This window comes from Anolis sagrei, chromosome X (assembly GCF_037176765.1).
Source record: "Anolis sagrei isolate rAnoSag1 chromosome X, rAnoSag1.mat, whole genome shotgun sequence".
Lineage (NCBI taxonomy): Eukaryota > Metazoa > Chordata > Lepidosauria > Squamata > Dactyloidae > Anolis > Anolis sagrei.
In genome coordinates, this window is record NC_090034.1 from 65,002,176 (window position 1) to 65,023,745 (window position 21,570).

At 42.7% G+C, this 21,570-nt stretch overlaps 1 protein-coding gene across 2 annotated transcripts; it reads left to right on the forward strand.

Moving 5' to 3' along the window:
- Positions 1 to 445: 445 nt before the first annotated feature.
- On the forward strand, positions 446 to 20,342 carry TRNAU1AP (tRNA selenocysteine 1 associated protein 1). Of its 2 annotated transcripts, none has more exons than XM_060784636.2 (9): positions 446 to 621; positions 9,451 to 9,548; positions 11,709 to 11,808; positions 13,260 to 13,312; positions 14,585 to 14,716; positions 17,409 to 17,528; positions 17,784 to 17,946; positions 18,301 to 18,334; positions 19,848 to 20,342. In XM_060784636.2, exons 1-9 carry the CDS (start codon positions 595 to 597, stop codon positions 19,997 to 19,999), a joined length of 879 nt encoding a protein of 292 aa, XP_060640619.1. In that variant the 5' UTR covers positions 446 to 594; the 3' UTR covers positions 20,000 to 20,342. The 2 variants fall into 2 exon arrangements, with proteins under 2 accessions (XP_060640619.1, XP_060640620.1); XM_060784637.2 differs by having other exon boundaries at positions 447 to 621; positions 19,866 to 20,342.
- Positions 20,343 to 21,570: the final 1,228 nt, after the last annotated feature.

Consider the following 21,570-nt stretch of genomic DNA (forward strand, 5'->3'; position numbering starts at 1 on the left):
TGGCTGATACCAAATGAGAGACGCCCTGGGCACACAGAAGACTGGATGACTTGGAAGGCGCTGAACAGACTGCGCTCTGGCACCACGAGATACAGAGCCAACCTTAAGAAATGGGGCTACAAAGTGGAATCCACGACATGCGAGTGTGGAGAAGAGCAAACCACTGACCACCTGCAATGCAACCTGAGCCCTGCCACATGCACGATGGAGGACCTTCTTGCAGCAACACCAGCAGCACTCCAAGCGGCCAGCTACTGGTCAAAGGACATTTAATGAACTACCAAACTTGCAAACATTGTGTATTGTTTGTTTGTTAAGAAATGCAATGCAACTGTGCGGTCCGCCCCTGACACGACAAATAAATAGCCCAGCACAGGCCCAGCAGCGTCACCCTTGCGATGCTCATTCCCTCCGGCAGAGGCCGCTGTCTGGAGACTCTCACTTCCAGCCGCGGACGGAAGCCAGAGCAAGCGCGGGGGAATCTCGGGCCTGGGCGAGAGTGGCGAGCGCCGGGAGGAGGAGGAGGAGGAGGAAGCGGCGAGGCTGAGGGGAGGCCCCGCCGCCCGCCCCTCTCCGGCTCAGGCCTGGAACAGCATGGCCGCCAGCCTCTGGATGGGAGACGTGAGTCAGGCAGGGAGGGAGGAAGCGGGCGCCCGGGGCTTGCAGGAGGCACTGCCTTTCCGGCAGGAACTGTTACTACTATTATATAGTATTACTAGCCGTCCCCTGCCACGCGTTGCTGTGGCCCAGCATGTGTATATGTGTTTTGTGTGTGTATATATATATATTTGTATATATGCGTGTTTGCGTATATATGTGGTTCTGTGCATATATTGTAATATTTTTGTTGTATTTTTGGCTTTTAAGTCTCTTCTGCTGTGTTTTTCAATGATTTTATGTGTGATGGTCACTCGTTGGCCTGATAGGTGTATTGTGTCCAAATTTGGTGTCAATTCGTCCAATAGTTTTTGAGTTATGTTAATCCCACAAACTAACATTACATTTTTATTTATGTACTAGCCATCCCCTGCCACGTGTTGCTTTGGCCCAGTCTGTGTATATGTGCTTTGTGTGTGTATATGGTTTGTGTATTTCTGTATGTGTGTGTGTATATATGGTTTAGCACACATGTTGTAATGTATCTTTCTTTTGCTTTTTAAGTCTCTTCCACTGTGTTTTTCAGTGTTTTTATGGGTGATGGTCACTTGTTCGCCTGAGAGGCGTATTGTGTCCAAATTTGGTGTCAATTCGTCCAGTGGTTTTTGAGTTATGTTAATCCTACAAACGAACATTACATTTTTATTTATATACTAGCCATCCCCTGACACGCGTTGCTGTGGCCCACATGGGGGTTCTGTGTGGGAGGTTTGGACCAATTCTCTCGTTGGTGGGGTTCAGAATGCTCTGTGATTGTAGGTGAACTATAAATCCCAGCAACTACAACTCCCAAATGTCAAGATTCTATTTCCCCCAAACTCCACCAGTGTTCACATTTATTTATTTTATTTATTTACTTTACTTCTCAGCCCGGAGGCGATTCACGGCGGTTCACAAGACACAGGACACAGCAAAATTCAACACCAATATGAAACAGTTAATAACCTAATCTAATACACAATTAATACACAATTACTATAATAACCATTCACTAAGGTCTCATCACTAAAAACATGATCCAGATTCGTCATCCATTGTTCCATTCCTATGTCATTACCAGTCATTGCACAATTATTCAAACGCCTGCTGAAATAACCAGGTCTTTACTTTCTTGCGGAATACCATTAGAGATGGTGCTAACCTAATATCTGTGGGAAGGGCGTTCCACAGCTGGGGAGCCACCACCGAGAAGGCCCTATCTCTAGTCCCCACCAGCTGTGTTTGTGACTCTGGCGGGATCGAGAGCAGGGCCTCCCCGGAAGATCTCAAAGTCCTGGTGGGTTCATAGGCCGAGATGCGGTCAGATAGGTAGCTTGGGCCGGAACCGTTTAGGGCTTTAAAGGTCAACACCAGCACTTTGAATTGAGCCCGGTAGCAAATCGGTAGCCAGTGGAGTTGGCACAACAGGGGGGTTGTATGCTCCCTGCGTCCCGCTCCTGTTAGAATCATGGCTGCCGAACGCTGGACTAGTTGAAGCTTCCAAGCCGTCTTCAAAGGCAACACCACGTAGAGAGCGTTGCAGTAGTCTAGGCGGGATGTAACCAGAGCGTGTACTACCGTGGCCAAGTCAGACTTCCCAAGGTACGGGCGCAGCTGGCGCACAAGCTTTAACTGTGCAAATGCTCCCCTGGTCACCGCCGAAACCTGGGGTTCCAGGCTCAGTGATGAATCCAGGATCACACCCAAACTGCGAACCTGCGTCTTCAGGGGGAGTGCGACCAGCAACACCAAATCCCAGCAACTACAACTCCCAAATGTCATGGTCTATTTTCCCCAAACTCTACCAGTGTTGACATCTGGGCATATTGAATATTCGTGTAGAGCAGGGGTCCCCTAACTCAGGCCTGCGGGCCGGATACGGCCCGCCAAGGGCATTTATCCGGCCCGCCTGGCCTGGCACAAAGCCCCTCGCCGTTTCTCTCTCTCCCTCCGGAGCGGCTTCAGGCGGGGTCGCGCCGGACCAGGCTTCTCCCTCTTTCTTTCTTTCTTTCTTTCTTTCTTTCCTTCCTTCCTTCCTTCCTTCCTTCCTTCCTTCCTTCCTTCCTTCCCCTTCCCCCTTTCTCTCCCCTTCCTTCTCCTTTCCCCTCCATCCTTCCCTTCCTTTCCTTCTTCCTTCCTTCCCTCCCCCCCCCCCCCCATGCTGGCCCGGGGAAGCCAGCGCTGCCTGGCCACGCCCACCCAGTGCCGCCTCCGCTTGTTCTCCTGCCTTGTTCTCCTGCCTTGTCCTGCTTGTTCTACTGGGAGGGGAACAGGAGGAACCTCATGGCCACGGATCTTCTGCTGCTGCGCTCCCTTGTTCTCCGTGGCCACGAGACGTCGCCAGCTTTCCTCCCAGCCACGCCAGGAGACAAGCGGAGGCGGCACCTGGCCCGGTGTCCCCACAGAGAGAAGGAAGAAGGGAGGGAGGGAAGGAGGGAGAGGAAAGGAGAAGGAAGGGAAGGAAGGAAGGGGAAGGGAAGAGAAAGGGGCAAGGGGAAGGAAGGAAGGAAAGAGGGAGAAGCCTGGTCTGGCCAAGTTTGGTCCAAATCCATCCTTGTTTGAGTCCACAGTGATCTCTGGATGGAGGTAAACTACAACTCCAAAACCAAAGGACACTGCCCACCAAACCCTTCTAGTGTTTTCTGTTGGTCATGGGAGAACTGTGTGCCAAGTTTGGTTCCATTCCATCGTTGGTGGGGTTCAGAATGCTCTTTGATTATAGGAGAACTATAAATCCCAGTAACTACAATTCCCAAATGTCTAGGTCTATTTCCCCCAAACTCCACCAGTGTCCACATTTTGGCATATCGAGTATTTGTGCCAAGTTTGGTCCAAATCCATCCTTGTTTGAGTCCACAGTGATCTCTGGATGTAGGTAAACTACAAAACCAAAGGACACTGCCCACCAAACCCTTCCAGTGTTTTTTGTTGGTCATGGGAGGACTGTGTGCCAAGTTTGGTTCCATTCCATCGTTGGGGGGGGGGGGGGGAGGTTCAGAATGTTCTTTGATTATAAATCCCAGTAACTACAACTCCCAAATGTCAAAATCAATTTTTTTGAGTGAAGGACATACATTGGGTTGTTAAGTGTCCAGTGGTTTTTGAGTTCTGTTAATCCCACAAATGAACATTACATTTTTATTTATATAGATTTATTTCTTATATTTATACCCTGCCCTTCTCCCCCTGAAAGGGGACTCATGCCTACATATTCCAAAAAACCACTTTCAAAACGACAGAAAATATATATTTTTTCCTCATTTTCATTGGAACTATTTTATTTTCAGAAATGCTAAAGCTATCTTTTTCTATGTACTCCTATATTGCTTTCCGCAGCCCATGGTTGGGTGTGTGTTCTCCTTTTATTGGGTGTGTTCTCCTTTTATTTATGGCGGCCCCATGAATTTAATAGGGTTTTCTTTGAGAGGAAATACTCAAAAATAGTTTTCTCAGTTTCTTTCTCTGAAATAGAGCACCTGCTATTCATTTGTGGTTTCCCATCCAAATACTAACCAGAACTGGTCCTGCTTAGCATTCCAGGTCAGAGACATTTAATCTTTCATTGACTTTGCCAGGTATTATTCTTCTGTACAGTCGTCTCTGTGACCCAACCTGAACAGGCAGTCCCCAAGTTACAAACACATTATGTAGTTTTGTCCTCACTGAGGGCTGAACAGTCAACATATTCATGGATTCCCTGCTGTTATATTAAGACTTTTACACATGCTGTGACATGCTTGAAATCAAAATTTCATTTATTTGTAATTAGAAATATATATTTCACAATGTATATTACATATTGTTTTAGTGATTCATCACTATGCTTTATGTTCAGATTGTAATAATAAAAATACATCGTGCATATCAGATATTTACATTACGATTAATAACAGTAGCAAAATAAGACATGTGCAGTGTGCATAGGAATTTGGTCATTGTTTTTTTAAAAAAACTATAGTCCGGCCCTCCAGTGGTCTGGGGGACAGTAATCCGGCCCCCGGTTTAAAAGGTTTGGGGACCCCTGGTGTAGAGATTGGTCCAGAGCCATCATTGTTTGAGTCCACAGTGATCTCTGGATGTAGGTGAACGAAAACTCCAAAACCAAAGGAAACTGCCCACCAAACCCTTCCAGTATTTTCTGTTGGTCTTGGGAGAACTGCGTGCCAAGTTTAGTTCAATTCCATCGTTGGTGGGGTTCAGAATGCTCTTTGATTGTAGGTGAACTATAAATCCCAGCAACTGCAATTCCCAAATGACAAAATCATTTTTTGAGTGAAGGACATACATTGGGTTGTTAGGTGTCTTGTGTCCAAATTTGGTGTCAATTTGTCCAGTGGTTTTTTAATTCTGTTAATCCCACAAACAAACATTACATTTTTATTTATATAGACTAGCTGTACCCCCCACGCATTGCTGTAGCCAACCTTCCCTCCCTCTTTTTCTCCTTTCTTTCTCTCCTTCCTTCCTCCCCCTTTCTTTCATTCCTTCTCTCCTTCCTTCCCTCTTTCACTTATTTCATTCTCTCCCTCCTTCACTCCTTCCTTCTCTACCCTTCTTTCTCTCCTTCCCTCCCTCTTTCTCTCCCTCCTTTTCTCCTTCCTTCCTTCTCTACCTTTCTTTCTTTCCTTCTCTCCTTCCCTCCTTCTCTCCCTCCTTCTCTCCTTCTTTCCTTCTCTACCCTTCTTTCTTTCCTTCTTTATCTCCTTCCCTCCTTCTTTCCCTTTTTCTCTCCCTCCTTCTCATAGAATCATAGAATCAAAGAGTTGGAAGAGACCTCATGGGCCATCCAGTCCAACCCCCTGCCAAGAAGCAGGAATATTGCATTCAAATCACCCCTGACAGATGGCCATCCAGCCTCTGTTTAAAAGCTTCCAAGGAAGGAGCCTCCACCACACTCCGGGGCAGAGAGTTCCACTGCTGAACGGCTCTCACAGTCAGGAAGTTCTTCCTAATGTTCAGATGGAATCTCCTCTCTTGTAGTTTGAAGCCATTGTTCCGCGTCCTAGTCTCCAAGGAAGCAGAAAACAAGCTTGCTCCCTCCTCCCTGTGGCTTCCTCTCACATATTTATACATGGCTATCATATCTCCTCTCAGCCTTCTCTTCTTCAGGCTAAACATGCCCAGTTCCCTAAGCCGCTCCTCATAGGGCTTGTTCTCCAGACCCTTGATCATTTTAGTCGCCCTCCTCTGGACACTTTCCAGCTTGTCAATATCTCTCTTGAATTGTGGTGCCCAGAATTGGACACAATATTCCAGATGTGGTCTAACCAAAGCAGAATAGAGGGGTAGCATTACTTCCTTAGATCTAGACACTATGCTCCTATTGATGCAGGCCAAAATCCCATTGGCTTTTTTTGCCGCCACATCACATTGTTGGCTCATGTTTAACTTGTTGTCCACGAGGACTCCCAAGATCTTTTTCACACGTACTGCTCTCGAGCCAGGCGTCCCCCATTCTGTATCTTTGCATCTCATTTTTTCTGCCAAAGTGGAGTATCTTGCATTTGTCACTGTTGAACTTCATTTTGTTAGTTTTGGCCCATCTCTCTAATCTGTCAAGATAGTTTTGAATTCTGCTCCTGTCCTCTGGACTGTTGGCTATCCCTCCCAATTTGGTGTCGTCTGCAAACTTGATGATCATGCCTTCTAGCCCTTCATCTAAGTCATTAATAAAGATGTTGAACAGGACCGGGCCCAGGACGGAACCCTGCGGCACTCCACTTGTCACTTCTTTCCAAGATGAGGAGGAAGCATTAGTGAGCACTCTCTGTGTTCGTCCACTTAACCAATTACAGATCCACCTCACCGTAGTTCTCTCTCCTTCTCTCTCTACTCTTCTTTCTTTCCTTCCTTCTCTCCTTTCCTCCTTTCCTCCTTCCTTACTCCTTTCTGTGTATGTGTTTTGTGTATGTATATGTGTGTTTGTGTATATATATGTGGTTTTGTGTGTGTGTTGTATATTTGTATATATATATATATATATTTGCTTTTTAAGTCCCTTCTGCTGTGTTTTTATGAGTGGTGGTCACTTGTTGGCATGAGAGGTGTCTTGTGTCCAAATTTGGTGTCAATTAGTCCAGTGGTTTTTGAGTTATTTTAATCCCACAAACGAACATTACATTGTATTGTCGAAGGCTTTCATGGCCGGAATCACTCAGTTCTTGTGGGTTTTTTCGGGCTATATGGCCAATGCCTCTAGAACATGGCCATATAGCCCGAAAAAACCCACAAGAACTGAACATTACATTTTTATTTATATAGACTAGCTGTCCCCTGCCACGCGTTGCTTTGGCCCAGTCTGTGTATATGTGCTTTGTGTGTGTATATGTGTGTGTGCGTGTGTGGACATTACATTTTTATTTATATAGATTCTATTATTATTCTATTATTTTATTATTGTATTATTTATATTATTATATATTTAGTATTATATTATTCTATGTTATTATTATATTTCTATGACCCTCTGTGCATGCTCAGGAACAGTAGCCTAGCTTTACAGTGCTGGATTTCTAATTATTATTATTATTATTATTATTATTGATGTATTTTTATTTTTGTCTTTTTAAGTCCCTTCTGTTGTGTCTTCCAGTATTTTTATGAGTGATGGACACTCATTGGCCTGAGAGGTGTATTGTGTCCAAATTTGGTGTCAATTCTCCCAGTGGTTTTTGAGTTATGTTAATCCCATTACATTTTTATTTATATATATAGATAGACTAGCTGTCCACTGTCACACATGGCTGTGGCCCAGTCTGGTGATCTGGAAAATAATGCGAAAGTGTTGGTTTCTAATATATGTAATTTCTTGATGCTTGTCGGTAAACAGTACTTCTTGTTGTTTCTTTGTCAGTGTTGATGTAGAGATTGTCTGGAAGATGGAACATATTATTGTCGTTCTTTAGGGGTCCCATTCAAATCTATGATATTATATCTGTCATATACATATATCTCTGTGTGTGTGAATCATTCATATCTATCTATCTATGGCTGGATGACTCTTTGTCAGGAGGGCATTGATTATGTTTTCTTGCCCTGGTGAAGAGAGTTGGACTGGATGGCCTTAAGGCAGTGTTTCTCAACCTGGGGGGTTGGGACTCGGGGGGGGGGGTGTCATGAGGGGGTGTCAGAAGGGTCACCAAAGACCATCAGAAAACACAGTATTTTCTGTTGGTCGTGGGTGTTCTTTGTGGGAGGTTGGCCCAATTCTGTCATTGGTTGGGTTCAGAATGCTCTTTGATTGTAGCTGAACTATAAATCCCAGTAACTACAACTCCCAAATGTCAATGTCAATTTCCCCCAAACTCCATCTGTGTCCATATTTGGGCATATGGAATATTCGTGCCAAGTTTGGTCCAGATCCATCATTGTTTGAGTCCATGGTAGTCTCTGGATGTAGGTGAACTACAACTCCCAAACTCAAGGTCAGTGCCCACCAAACCTTTCTAGTGTTTTCTGTTGGTGAGGGGAGTCCTGTGTGCTACATTCAGTTCAATTCCATCATTGGTGGAGTTCAGAATGCTCTTTGATTGTAGGTGACCTATAAACCCCAGCAACTACAATTCTCAAATGACAAAATCGATTTTTTGAGTGATGGTGTCTTGTGTCCAAATTTGGTGTCAATTTGTCCAGTGGTTTTTGAGCTATGTTAATCCCACAAACGAACATTACATTTTTGTATTGTCGAAGGCTTTCATGGCTGGAATCACTAGGTTCTTGTGGGGTTTTTTCGGGCTATAGAGCCATGTTCTAGAGGCATTTCTCCTGACTTTTCACCTGCATCGATGGCAAGCATCCTCACTACCTCTGAGGATGCTTGCCATAGATGCAGGCGAAACGTCAGGAGAAATGCCTCTAGAACATGGCTCTATAGCCCGAAAAAACCCACAAGAACCATTACATTTTCATTTATATAGATGATTATTAGTTATTTTCTATGTACATAACAACACAGCACACATGCCCATTAGGTCCAAGTATCCATAGCCCATCTCTGTATATCGGGTGCTTCACAATGACCTAGGATATTGGAGATACATTTCATTATTATTTGATACAGAAGATTGGTACACAGCAAACAAGCTCACTCTGCTGGCTGTTGTATTGGATCACACGTCCCAAGTGCCTAGGACTTTGTGATGTACCGGCAAATAATGTGTGCTGATCCAAGTAGGATGGCCTTTTGCAGCTGACAGATGGTAATTTTGTCAGCACCGATTGTTTTTAAATATAATTATATTTAACATGTTGTTGTTGTTATGAAAGGTTAAAGGTTTTTCCTGACATTAAATCAAGTTGTATCCAACTCTGGGGGGTGATACTCATCTCCATTTCCAAGCCGAAGATCTGGCATTGTCCATAGACACTTCCAAGGTCATGTGACAAACATGACTGCATGGAGCACGGTTACTATTTATTTTACATGTACATAACATCACAGCACACATTCACATTAGGTCCAAGTGTCTGAGGTTCATCTCTGAATATTGGGCTTTTCCCAAGGGCTGAGGATATCAGAGGTATTTTTACAGAATGTGCATGGTCCAAGAAGCGCCGCCTTCCTTCTACACTACAGCATGTGGATTGATGTTCTGTCCAAATTAAGGCTTTTGAGGTGCCTTTGGACCAGGAAACATGCTGAACTGTGCAAAATCAGGAATAGGCTGTGCCCTTTGGTTAGTGATGTTACTTCTTTCCTTGCAGATTTGTTTTTAGAATATTGCCTTCAGGGAAGTATCAGCCCTTAAATGGATCTTAGTTGTATATATTTCTCGACGTACTGCTACATGACCTCTATTTATGTTTTCTCCTCAGCTGGAACCATACATGGATGAGAACTTCATTTCGAGAGCCTTTGCTACAATGGGAGAGCTAGTTCTGAGTGTGAAAATAATTCGGAATAGATTAACAGGGTATGTCTGATTTATATTTGTTTTTTTTATCACATATCTATTTTTGTTGTATACCTTCACACACTTTTCATAATAGTAGTGTTTGTGGGAATGTTTACTCTTTTTAGAAAGAATAGCCTAGGAATTAGGATTGGAGTCTGAAACATTTACAATATCTGATCTTGACAGATTAGAGAGATGGGCCAAAATTAACAAAAAGAAGTTCAACAGGGACAAATGCAAGATACTCCACTTAGGCAGAAAAAACGAAATGCAAAGATGCAGAATGGGGGACGCCTGGCTTGAGAGCAGTACGTGTGAAAAAGATCTTGGAGTCCTCGTGGAAAAGTTAAACGTGAGCCAACAATGTGATGTGGCGGCAAAAAAAGCCAATGGGATTTTGGCCTGCATCAATAGGAGCATAGTGTCTAGATCTAGGGAAGTCATGCTACCCCTCTATTCTGCTTTGGTTAGACCACACCTGGAATATTGTGTCCAATTCTGGGCACCACAATTGAAGAGAGATATTGACAAGCTGGAATGTGTCCAGAGGAGGGTGACTAAAATGATCAAGGGTCTGGAGAACAAGCACTATGAGGAGCGGCTTAAGGAGCTGGGCATGTTTAGCCTGAAGAAGAGAAGGCTGAGAGGAGATATGATAGCCATGTATAAATATGTGAGAGGAAGTCACAGGGACGAGGGAGCAAGCTTCTTTACTGCTTCCATGGAGATTAGGACAAGGAACAATGGCTTCAAACTACAAGAAAGGAGATTCCATCTGAACATGAGGAAGAACTTCCTGACTGTGAGAGCCGTTCAGCAGTAGAACTCTCTGTCCCGGAGTGTGGTGGAGGCTCCTTCTTTGGAGGCTTTTATACAGAGGCTGGATGGCCATCTGTCAGGGGTGGTTTGAATGAAATATTCCTGCTTCTTGGCAGGGGGTTGCACTGGATGGCCCATTAGGTCTCTTCCAACTCTTTGATTCTATGATTCTATGGTCAGATGTCATCAACCACCTTTTGTTGTTAGAGAAAACTACTTATATAGAGCCAGTCCATTTAGTCAAGCATTTGTTTGCACTGAGTGGCAGCAGCTGTCTGGTGTTTCACACAGTGGTCTTCTCTGGTCTTACCAGTGATTCATTTGGACTGAATCCTATGCTTTGATGTTCATTAAACTCAAAATGCCTTTGTTTTGAGATAAGAACAAGCACAGAGGTTCCTTGCTCCTCAGTCTTGTAATAATTGAAGTAGAAATGTTATATTTTAAACCTTGGATGACTATGCACCTCAGATTCAAGTCCATTCATCTAAGATAGACTCTGTTACTAAGGCTGGAAGGGCCTTTCTCTAAACCATAAGTGAAAATTGTATCACCTTCCAAATGTTGCTGAACTCAAAACATCCTCACTGTCGACTCTGGAAGTTGCTGTTTAATACCTTCTGTCCCAGTATAAAGCATTGCTGTAGACCACAGTTGTGGAACTTGTCGCTCTTCTGATATTGTGGAACTACAATTTTTCTCTATGCTTGCAGTTTGGACTAGCCTGTTAAGAGTTGCAGTTGAGCACCTCGGATGGCAGGGCCACCAAAAATAAGGTTTTTTTTCAGATCTTAAAATACAGACAAATCATATGAAAAAATGATTACCATATTTCACCCCATAATAGTCATCCTTTTTCTCCTTAAAAATTGGATGTGCACGACTATTATGTGGTGAAAAAATGAGGCCTATGCGGCCTCTCCCCACTGACAGCCGAAAAAGAGCCCACAAGTCTCATCTGCCAGCACAGCTACCAGCATTACAGGGCTTCCTTCAACTTCCAGCAGTCAATGATGGTCTTGTCACTCTGGCTGGCAGGTTCACAGGTGAAGGGTCATCCGCCTGCATGCTTGCCAGGGAGAGCTAGCTCTCGCTCCTTCACTTGCCTGCACACCTACTCTTCTGAGCTACAGGGACTGCTCCAAGAGGCAGACGTGCAGGTGGGGATGTGACTATTATGCAAGGAATCCTAAAATACCAATTTTGGGACCCCCCCCCCCAAAGGAGGGTGTGATTCTCATGCAATGGCAACTATTATGTGAAGAAATATGGTATTTAATTTTTGGTCCTCACTTTGCAGAACTATTTTCAGGTATCAATTCATAACAGATGTTTCATGCAGTGCCTCTCTCCTTCCAGGATTCCAGCAGGCTACTGTTTTGTAGAATTTACTGATCTGGCAACTGCAGAAAAATGTTTACACAAAATCAATGGGAAACCCCTCCCTGGTGCCACACCGGTAGGTAAATTACAATACTAAGAGGTCAGGGACAGAATGAAAAGTACGAACACTTGCACTTAGTGGGTTTTACTCCAAGTATAGAATGTATAGAACATGCATAGAATATGCTATGCAGAATTGGTAGAGGGTTAAATGAGGATTCATTTTTTATTAAAATGAAAGTAACCTATACTATGCAAAAGCTATTAATTAAAGGAATCCCAGAAACAGCCTTGGATGTCTGAGGCACATAAACCTGAAGCATTATAATTTGAACAATACTGCAGATTATGTCACTACAAGTGGCAAGCCACCAGCAGCACATTGCACCGAAGTGTTGGCATGGCCATTGTTTTCCCTTTTTGGGAAACCTTCTTAGTAATGTTTTTGTTTCCTTGTTTTAAATATACTCATACCTGTGCATTTTGTGTTTGTTGGCCCTGCTGTAGGAGAATAAAACTTACCTAAACCTCGGTGAAGAGAGGTTTAATTACCCTTATTTCATCACATAATAGTCACACAATTATGTGTGACTATTATGGGAAAAGGGGAAAGGGGGAGCGACTATTATGTGATGAAACATGGTGTGTGTGTGTTCGATCTAAATGTTCTGTCCTGAGCATTTCTCTTGCTGAATAGATTTATGTTTCTGAGGATATGTGTTACTGACTTGGGAAGTCTGACTTGGCCACGGTGATCCACGCTTTGGTTACATCCCGCTTAGATTACTGCAACGCTCTCTACGTGGGGTTGCCTCTGAAGACTGCCCAGAAGCTGCAGCAAGTCCAACGCGTGGCAGCCAGATTACTAACGGGTGCTGGGTACAAGGGAGCACACCACTCCGCTGTTACACCAGCTCCACTGGCTGCCAATTAGCTTCCGAGCACAATTCAAAGTGCTGGTGTTAACCTATAAAGCCCTAAACGACTCCGGCCCTGTTTACCTCTCCGAACGTATTCTCCCCTACGAACCATCAAGATTATTAAGATCTTCCGGAGAGGCCCTGCTCTCGGTCCCACCGGCCTCGCAAGTGCGTCTGGTAGGGACGAGGGACAGGGCCTTCTCGGTGGTGGCCCCGCGACTCTGGAACTCTCTCCCACCGGAGGTCAGAACCGCCCCATCTATCCTGACATTTAGGAAACGGGTGAAGACATGGCTGTGGAGACAGGCTTTTGATGAATGAGACAACACCCTAGGATTCTGGATGGAAGATGATGTATATTTGATATTAATACGACGACTGACCACCGTAGTTTTATATATAGTGTTATTTTAAATCTGTTACTGTAATTGTGATCTATGATATTTTAATGATTGTATGTGTTTTTTATGGTTGGAAACCGGGCTGAGTCCCTCAAAGAGGTTGAGAAGTTCGGTATAGAAAACTTTGAAATAAATAAATAAATAAATACTGTGAAAATGTACTGGAGTGATATTCCTTTGCAGAGCTTCTGTTTCTCATTTTTCAGATGAAGCGATTTAAATTAAATTATGCCACATATGGAAAACAGCCTGATAATAGGTAAGCAAAATGCTATTGAAATTATTGCCATTATAATATTGTTATGTGTAAGAAAACAGAGGACGTTGAATTACCTATTTTCCATATTATTTATTAAAGCAAATACATACTTCAATAAAGTGTCTTCATTGAATAATTAGAAAGGCAGTATATAAACGTGGTGGACATGCACATACAATCACAGTGAATATATATATCTGCATCTTCTAAAATGCACAATAATCCTTTGTGCAACCATAGTTGTCAAGGGATTTTTCAGTGTGAAACTAATCAGTATTGCTTGGCTGTATGGAACTGCAAATCTGCAGCTTTGATTATCTCAATTCACAAGCAACATCCTGTGATTTCCCCCCTAAATTATTTGTTCATATGTGACTTCCTCCAGTAGCTCCACAATGTGGTCCCTGTTGTTTTATCCTAACTCATAGTTGATAGGTTAGGATAAAAAAATAATTACTGGGTTTAGATTATCCAGTGAACTTTTCAGAGACTGAGGATATGAATCACAGTTTCTCACAGTTCTAATCCAATACTTGCCACTACATTGCAGGTGTGTGTAAAAAAATTCACTTCATCTCCCAGAACCACCCAGTGGTACAGAATTTTGGAATGTTTTGGGGAACTTTTTGCCTTTTAGACTATAGCTCCCATATGTATTCACCATTGGCCCTGCTTGTTAGGAATTCAGCGAGTTAAAGTTGAAAACACCTGGAAGGCTAAAGTGAAGGTTAATGTGATGTCAAACTGCATTAAATCTACATTGCAGATGTGCCCTTAGATTTGCATAGAATGGTGACATACTTGAATTATTTCTTGGCATTTTGCCCCATTCTGAAATTACATGTCACGTAATATGTTCACATACAGGTGTTTGCCCAATGGAATTGTGGCAGAGGGTTTTGTATCACTTTCAAGAGTAATTTCATGTCTTACCCAGTCCAGCCCCCCTCAGGTGCAGGTGCTACCCTGTCATTCCTAGACAAAATGTTTTCCAGAATAGGGAAGATGGGATGGCAATCCAACACATTTGACAGATGCTGGGTTGGGAGAAATTGTTTTCTTCTCAATGCAAAGGCTATACGTCTGGTTTTGTAATTTATTTACTTACTTACTTTTTATCCCGCCTTTCTCTCCATATAGGGACTCAAGGCGGTTAGTAATGGATTGTAGTAATGGAGGTAACTCATACAAATAATCAGTGCATATCGATTCACTCTTGTTAGAACTTATGTGATTACTATCTTCAAATTAATTTCTTATTTCTTCCACCAGCCCAGAATATTCATTGTTTGTTGGAGACCTTTCCCCTGACGTGGATGATGGGATGATCTACGAATTCTTTGTAAAAGTGTACCCTTCATGTAGGGGTGGCAAAGTAGTTGTGGACCAGACGGGTGTTTCCAAGTACGCTTTTTGCTCCTCACTTCTATATCTGGTACTGTATAAGGACAAGAGGAATAAGGCAACTTCAATGCAAAAATATTTCTTTAGGAAGAAAAATATGATTCAAAAAGGTCTAAATTTGCCCTTCAGGTATTGTCGGGTTTTATCTCCCAGCATGGCTTTTCACTAGCTATGTAGTCCAGAGCCATATAAAGGACTGCACTTTGCCTACTGATGGTCTACGTTAGGGGTTTTCCAGCACAATTAAAATCTCATGCTGATTTTTTAAAAAATCAAATGCTGAAGTACGAATCTTGGGGTTCGGGAGAAAGATGTGCTTGTATTTAAGACAGTGTTGCCTCTTCATCAAAATGTTTACTTGGCTGTTAAATGAAGGGAACTTAACTCTTCTGTGCTACCATTTTTATTGACATATTCCCTCAAGTATGCTGATGATGCATTCAGTTCACTGGCCTGAGAAAGCGTTAAAGGAAACTAATAGCATTAATTCAAGCCCTCTTATTATTTCACTCGTATTTGTGGATGTGGCACCAACACCTGCAGATCTAGCAGAAGGCGACTCTGACATCCTTACGTTCTCTAATTTTTATAGAATTTTAAGGGTGAGTTGGAGGTGGCCATATAGTCCAACTCCACACCAGAGCTGTAGAATCCTCAATAGCTTCTCCTTAATGATCTCCGGAAAGGGAAAGCCCAGCACTCCTCTTAGTAATGATTCCTTTTCCAGATGGTTTTTTTTACAATCAAGATGTTTTTCCTTGGCCCCCCAAGCTGAGTGCCTAATGCAGTTTTGTTTCTAGAGGCAGGTTAATCTCAGTTGAGTCTTGGATCTAGATGTATAAACTAAATTTTTGTTAAAACTGATGTTTATGCCTAAAAGTTTGGCCCCATTGATTATCCATTCCAATCAAGGTGGAAAAAGTTAGTTGATGAGAAAATCCTAAACCTCGGATTCTCACCAAATACCATCCTAACTATGGGCTCCAACTAAGGCCCGGGACCGGATACGGCCCTCCAAGGTCATTTACCCGGCCCTCACTCAGGGTCAACCTAAGTCTGAAATGACTTGAAAGCACACAACAACAATAACAGCCCTATTCCATCAGCCAAAAGCAGGCGCATACTTCCCATTGAAATACTAATAAGTTTATATTCGTTAAAATTGTTCTTCGTTTTAATTATTGTATTGTTTTTAGTGGTTTTGTTTGCACTACGAATAAGATACATGCAGTGTGCATAGGAATTCATTAAAAAAAATTCAAATTATAATCCGGCCCTCCAACAGTTTGAGGGACTGTGACCTGGCCCTCTGTTTAAATAGTTTGAGGACCCCTGGGCTACACATAAACCAAAGAAAACATACAATCTATCCAGGACACTGAGCTGCAAAACTATCTAAACGCAGCCTCTATTCTTCCAGTGTTCAGAGATAATGGAAGGGTGCTTCTTCCCGCAGAGTACTTAGGCAACCTAATTATCCCAAAACATAGGCGTTCTGTTTGGCTAAATTCAATGTACTCCCTTCTACTGTACTGGAAGGAAGATAGAACAAAGTACCATACAGTGAACGCCTATGTCCTTGTGGGGCTGAGGCAGTGGAAACCGTGGAGCATGTTTTGTTGTACTGCTCTTTTTATCGAGACCTTCATAAACATTTTATAAAACCAATTTTAGAAAGTTTACCAGTGAGATCTGTAAGGTTTTATGTTGGTTATCTTTCAGCTGACCAACGCCCCAAAATTACTGCTAAAGTTTCTAGCTTTTGTGCAGCAGCAATAGCTTCTCGGCGTAAGATGCTGTCACAGTCTTAGAAGATTTTAATATTTATTTCAGTTTTTAATAATAATAATAATAATAATAATAATAATAATAATAATCAACTTTATTTATACCCCACCACCATCTCCCCAGTGGGGACTCAGAGCGGCTTACATGGGGCCAAGCCCAGACAACATATTACAGCAATAAAATCAAAGCATAAACCAAAACACAACAATATCATCAAAATACATTTTTAAAAAAGCAGTCATAAAATAACATTCTAAACACAATCACAATAACGATAACAATGGGTGGGCCACATATACAAGATTAAACAATTAAAAGGCTGTAATGAGATAAAAATAGGAGCAGGACATTTACGGGGAACTCAAAAAACAGAGTTGTGAGGCTAAACTTCCCATTTAGAGGGCGCGAGCTCCAGTAGCAAAAAAGAACATTGAGGGGTGCAAAATGTCATGGTGTGCACCTACTCATCAAAGGCGCAGCGGAAGAGCCAGGTTTTAAGGTTCTTTTTGAACATTTCTAGTGAAGGGGCTTTCGTGATCTCTCCAGGCAATGGTCAATGGGGCCAAACCTTTAGGCATAACATGGTCACTGTAGCATAAAAGCGTTTAATACTGTTTTAACTATCATATTCAATACTGGGTTTCCTAATATTCATTTGAAATTTTTCATCTGATGACATAACGCCCATTATATCTATTTTTGTTTGGGACAACAAAGAGCAAATCTTTGTCCCCTTCCATGGTGAATTTTCCTCAACATTAAGGAGGTTCAGAAAGCGTTTAAAGGTGTGGCCTTTGTCAGGCTTCTCTGAAAAGAGGGAGTTATGCTCCTCTGGATTCTTAGGAGACTTGTTCACCTTTTCCTCCTCTCTCTCTCTCTCTCTCTCTCTCTTATCTTTCAACAGATGCTATGGTTTTGTGAAATTCTCAGATGAATTGGAACAGAAAAGAGCACTGGTAGAATGCCAAGGGGCTGTCGGTCTTGGTTCTAAACCAATACGCTTGAGTGTTGCCATCACCAAAGCGTAAGTATTCTTGCAAGTGCTACAGTGTGTTGCACCTCTTCCACAAAGCAGGTGGCTTTTGGCGTCCTTGTTAGCATAATGGCTAAATATTAACAGCCGTCCAATATAAAGTGTTCGCCTACTTTCATTTGTGAAAACTGAATTCTGCCTGCGTTGGATTCCAGAATGCCCCATGGAAGCTTGACCTAAACTTTTGTATATAAGTATCTTGGTCCTTTTCTAATTTTGTCCCCTACCTCTATCTTCTTTCTAAAGGAACCGGCTAAAGACTGTTGAGTATAACCATATGTACAACTATAACTACAGCCAGTACTACCAACAGTATCAGAACTACTATGCGCATTGGGGATATGATCAGAATACAGGCAGTTACAGTTATAGCTATCCACAGTATGGCTACACACAAAGTACCATGCAGGTAAGAGCACAGCAAGCCACATTTACAGGTTTTCTATTCTTTATGCCAAGAGGTTCCTGGCATTTGAATCACAGCCTCACTAAAAGTGATACATGTAATAAAACTGCACAGCTATGCAAAGGTTAAAAAGCAACTTGTATGGATGTGACCTAGCTAAGACTTTTACAGGAGAAAACTTCTTTTCATGTGCATTGGTTTATAGTCTCGTTGTCGACACCAGGAGGCTAGTGAATCCAAATGTATTCTGATGACTCTTGGGAATTTTCTTGCCCTGTCTGCTCTGTCTTATAAAGCCTTTATTTTGCATGAGCTGTAATAATGCTCTCCTCATTCTCTCACAACTTACTGTTCCAGACCTACGAAGAAGTTGGTGAAGACGCACTAGAAGGTACAACTGATTTATTGTAATTTTGAATTCCAAACATCCATTTGCTTTTATCCAAAGTACCCCAGTTTGAAGATATTCTAGAACAGCAGAGGTCTGAGAAAATTTAAAAGCTTGGGAAATATGCAGGTCGATATGAATAGGGTGATGGATGTGTTACTCGACTGCTGGATTATTTCCTATGGCTCTCCTCATAATTTCCTATAGCATATTTTAGTACTTCTGATGCAATAGGACACCTTTTTTTTCAACTGTGGGTCCTGATCCCAAATGGGATCCCCTTATTTCAATGTTGGGGTCATCAAAAGTTGGCAATATTAATGCCACCCATTTACACAAATCTGTTAGCAATAACTTGCTTCAGCTCTACTTCACAAAAAGAGAAATCAGCCTGTTTAGCAAGCTGTGCAAACTTTTTAAATACCTATTTTATGTACTTGTATATCTGGGGTCACATAAAAATTTCTCAGGTAGAAAGGGGTCACAAGTGGAAAAGTTTCAGAAGCCTTGCAATAGAGCTAACTGGATACATAGGTTTTCTTCCATCTGTATCTCAGCAAATATATTTTTATTTGATTTGGCCTTTTCATTATATGCTACATTTATATAAAGGAGCCCCCGGTGGTGCAGTGGGTTAAACCACTGAGCTGCTGAGCTTGTTGATTGAAAGGTTGCAGGTGCGAATCCGGGGAGCGGCATGAGGTTCTGCTGTCAGCCCCAGCTTCTGCCAACCTAGCAGTTTGAACACATGCAAATGTGAATAGATCGATAGGTACTGCTCTGGCGGGAAGGTAACGGCACTCCATGAAGTCATGGCGGCCACATGACCTTGGAGGTGCCTACAGACAGCGCCGGCTCTGGCTTAGAAATGGAGATGAGCACCACACCCCAGAGTTGGACATGACTGTATGTCATGTCAGGGGAAAGCCTTTACCTTTACCTACATTTATATATCCCAGTCCTGCCAAAGCATTTATTGTTTTTCATGAATATGAAACAATGTGTACTGCAGCTGGTTCACTGATATGAAAATCATTTGGAAAATGTAGTTTTAGCAATATTTTTTAATGTGATTAAGAGACAGGAGGGCTTTTCATAAAGTGTTTATGATAGCTGTTCATTCCTTTCCCGAATCATTAAAATACTTCATACATAGGCAAAACCGGTTTGAATTATCATATTGGGCTTAACAGGTCTGGGGATGAAGAAACATTTTTTGCATACATGCAACTGTTGTTAAACTAGGAAGTCTCGAATGGACGAGTGTTGTGTTTCATCCATAGCGGGTGACTGTTGTTACAACTTTGAAGAAAGCCATGGTCTTAATATGGTTTGAAATTGAATTTAAATCTAGAGTTGTTGTGGTGACTGTCAGCATAGTTGCCCAGAGGCCTGTAGAAGAGGACTGCTTTTTTGGGTAGGATACACATTGAGTTCTTGGCTGAGATGGGATTTTCCAAGTCGGCTCCTTATTTCAACAATTCATGTTGCTGTGACCTGAAACTCATTGGTGTAGGATTCCTTTTGTTTTCAGACCCAACACCCCAAATGGATGTGGGTGAAGCAAATAAACAGTTCATGGAACAGAGTGAAGAACTCTATGATGCCTTGATAGAATGTCATTGGCAGCCTTTGGACAGTGTCTCCTCAGAGATTCAAGCCATGTAATTGCCTGATCGCTTGTGTGCTGTTTCCAAGTGTGCCCTGGGCTCCGACCAAGTGCATGGAACCTGCAGCTGCATAAGGGATCCTCCCTTTTTGCTCCTGGACCGCTGACTCAAACGTAGAGGGTGGCATTTGGCACTTCCTGTGCACACAGAGTGGCAGTGAAGCATCTTGGTCACCTTTATTCCAAATTCAGACACTCGGTTTTCTTCTTTTCCCCAAGTTTTGACCTTGAAACAGACTTGCTGATCCTTGTCACAGAATTGTAATTTATAAACCTAATAAGGTGTAATGGGGAGGGGGGAATTTACTTATGTGTACATACAATAAAAAAATATCTTTTGCAGAGGATGTGTTCTCTATTTATTTATTGTTCTTATACCCCGCTACCATCTCCCGCAGGACTTGGTGCGGCTTACAAGAGGCCAAGCCCAACAACATCATAAAGAACAACAATAGCAAAAACAATAAATAACTCATAAGAAGCAAAACAATACAATAATAACACGACACATTTAAAAACATGAGGCAGGGCCAAATGTGAAAATTTAAAATTAAAAAGTTGGGAAGTTCAAAGGGAGATAGGAGGAGTGTTTTGGGGTAGGTGGATGTGCAGACAATTCTAAATCTCTCATAAGGTGCATTAAGGACATATTGCTTAGGATTCCTTATTCTGGGAAGGCACACTGGAACATCCATGTTTTCAAGCTCCTTCTGAAGACTGCCAATGTTGGGGCCTGCCTAATATCCTTAGGGAGGGAGTTCCAGAGTCGTGGGGCCACCACTGAGAAGGCCCTGTCCCTCGTTCCCACCAATCGCGCCTGTGAAGCAGGTGGGGTCGTGAACAGGGCCTCTCCAGATGAACGAAGAGATCATGTGGGTTCGTATACAGAAATGCAGTCATGGAGGTAGATGGGTCCCAAACCGTTTAGGGCTTTGTAGGTAAGCACCTGCACCTTGATTTGGGCCCGGAAAATGAATGGCAGCCAATGGAGCTCCTTAAACAGGAGGGTTGATCTCTCCCTGTAAGGAGCACCAGTTAACAGCCTGGCCGCCGTCCACTGTACCAACTGGAATTTCCAGGCCGTTTTCAAGGGCAGCCACACGTAGAGTGCATTACAGTAGTCCAATCTAGAGGTGACTTAAGGCATGGACCACCCCGGCCAGATCAGCCTTCACGAGGTACAGTTGCAGTTGGCGCACAAGTCTCAACTGTGCAAAGGCCCTCCCAGCCACCACCAACGCCTGAGCTTTAAACTTGAGTTCTCTATGGCATAAATCAGTATAGTGTTGGGTTGCTGTGAATTTTCTGGGCTGTATTCCAATCTAGTGTTCTCTGTTACACAAATGAATCTCCACAACTGATTTGTGGAAATACCCTATGATCATTGTCATCTGAAGTGACAATGAAGTGAAACTGCCAGATGAAAAGATGCATTTCTTAGGCAGGGAAAGATGGGTTCTGGTTTATTTTGTTCATTTTAAATGTAAATGTGGGCCTGTTCCAAACTAGAAAACACTGCTCTGAGTCTCCATGTGGAGCGAAAAAGGGAGGTATAAATAAACAAACATAA

What these genes read in the sequence shown, in the direction of transcription:
- TRNAU1AP (XM_060784636.2), top strand. Translation starts at nt 595, where the DNA reads ATGGCCGCCAGCCTCTGGATGGGAGAC. An exon ending in GGAAAACAGCCTGATAATAG is followed by an intron (nt 13,313 to 14,584) that starts GTAAGCAAAATG and finishes TTCTTCCACCAG; the next exon opens with CCCAGAATATTCATTGTTTG. An exon ending in TGGTGAAGACGCACTAGAAG is followed by an intron (nt 18,335 to 19,847) that starts GTACAACTGATT and finishes TCATTGGTGTAG; the next exon opens with GATTCCTTTTGTTTTCAGAC.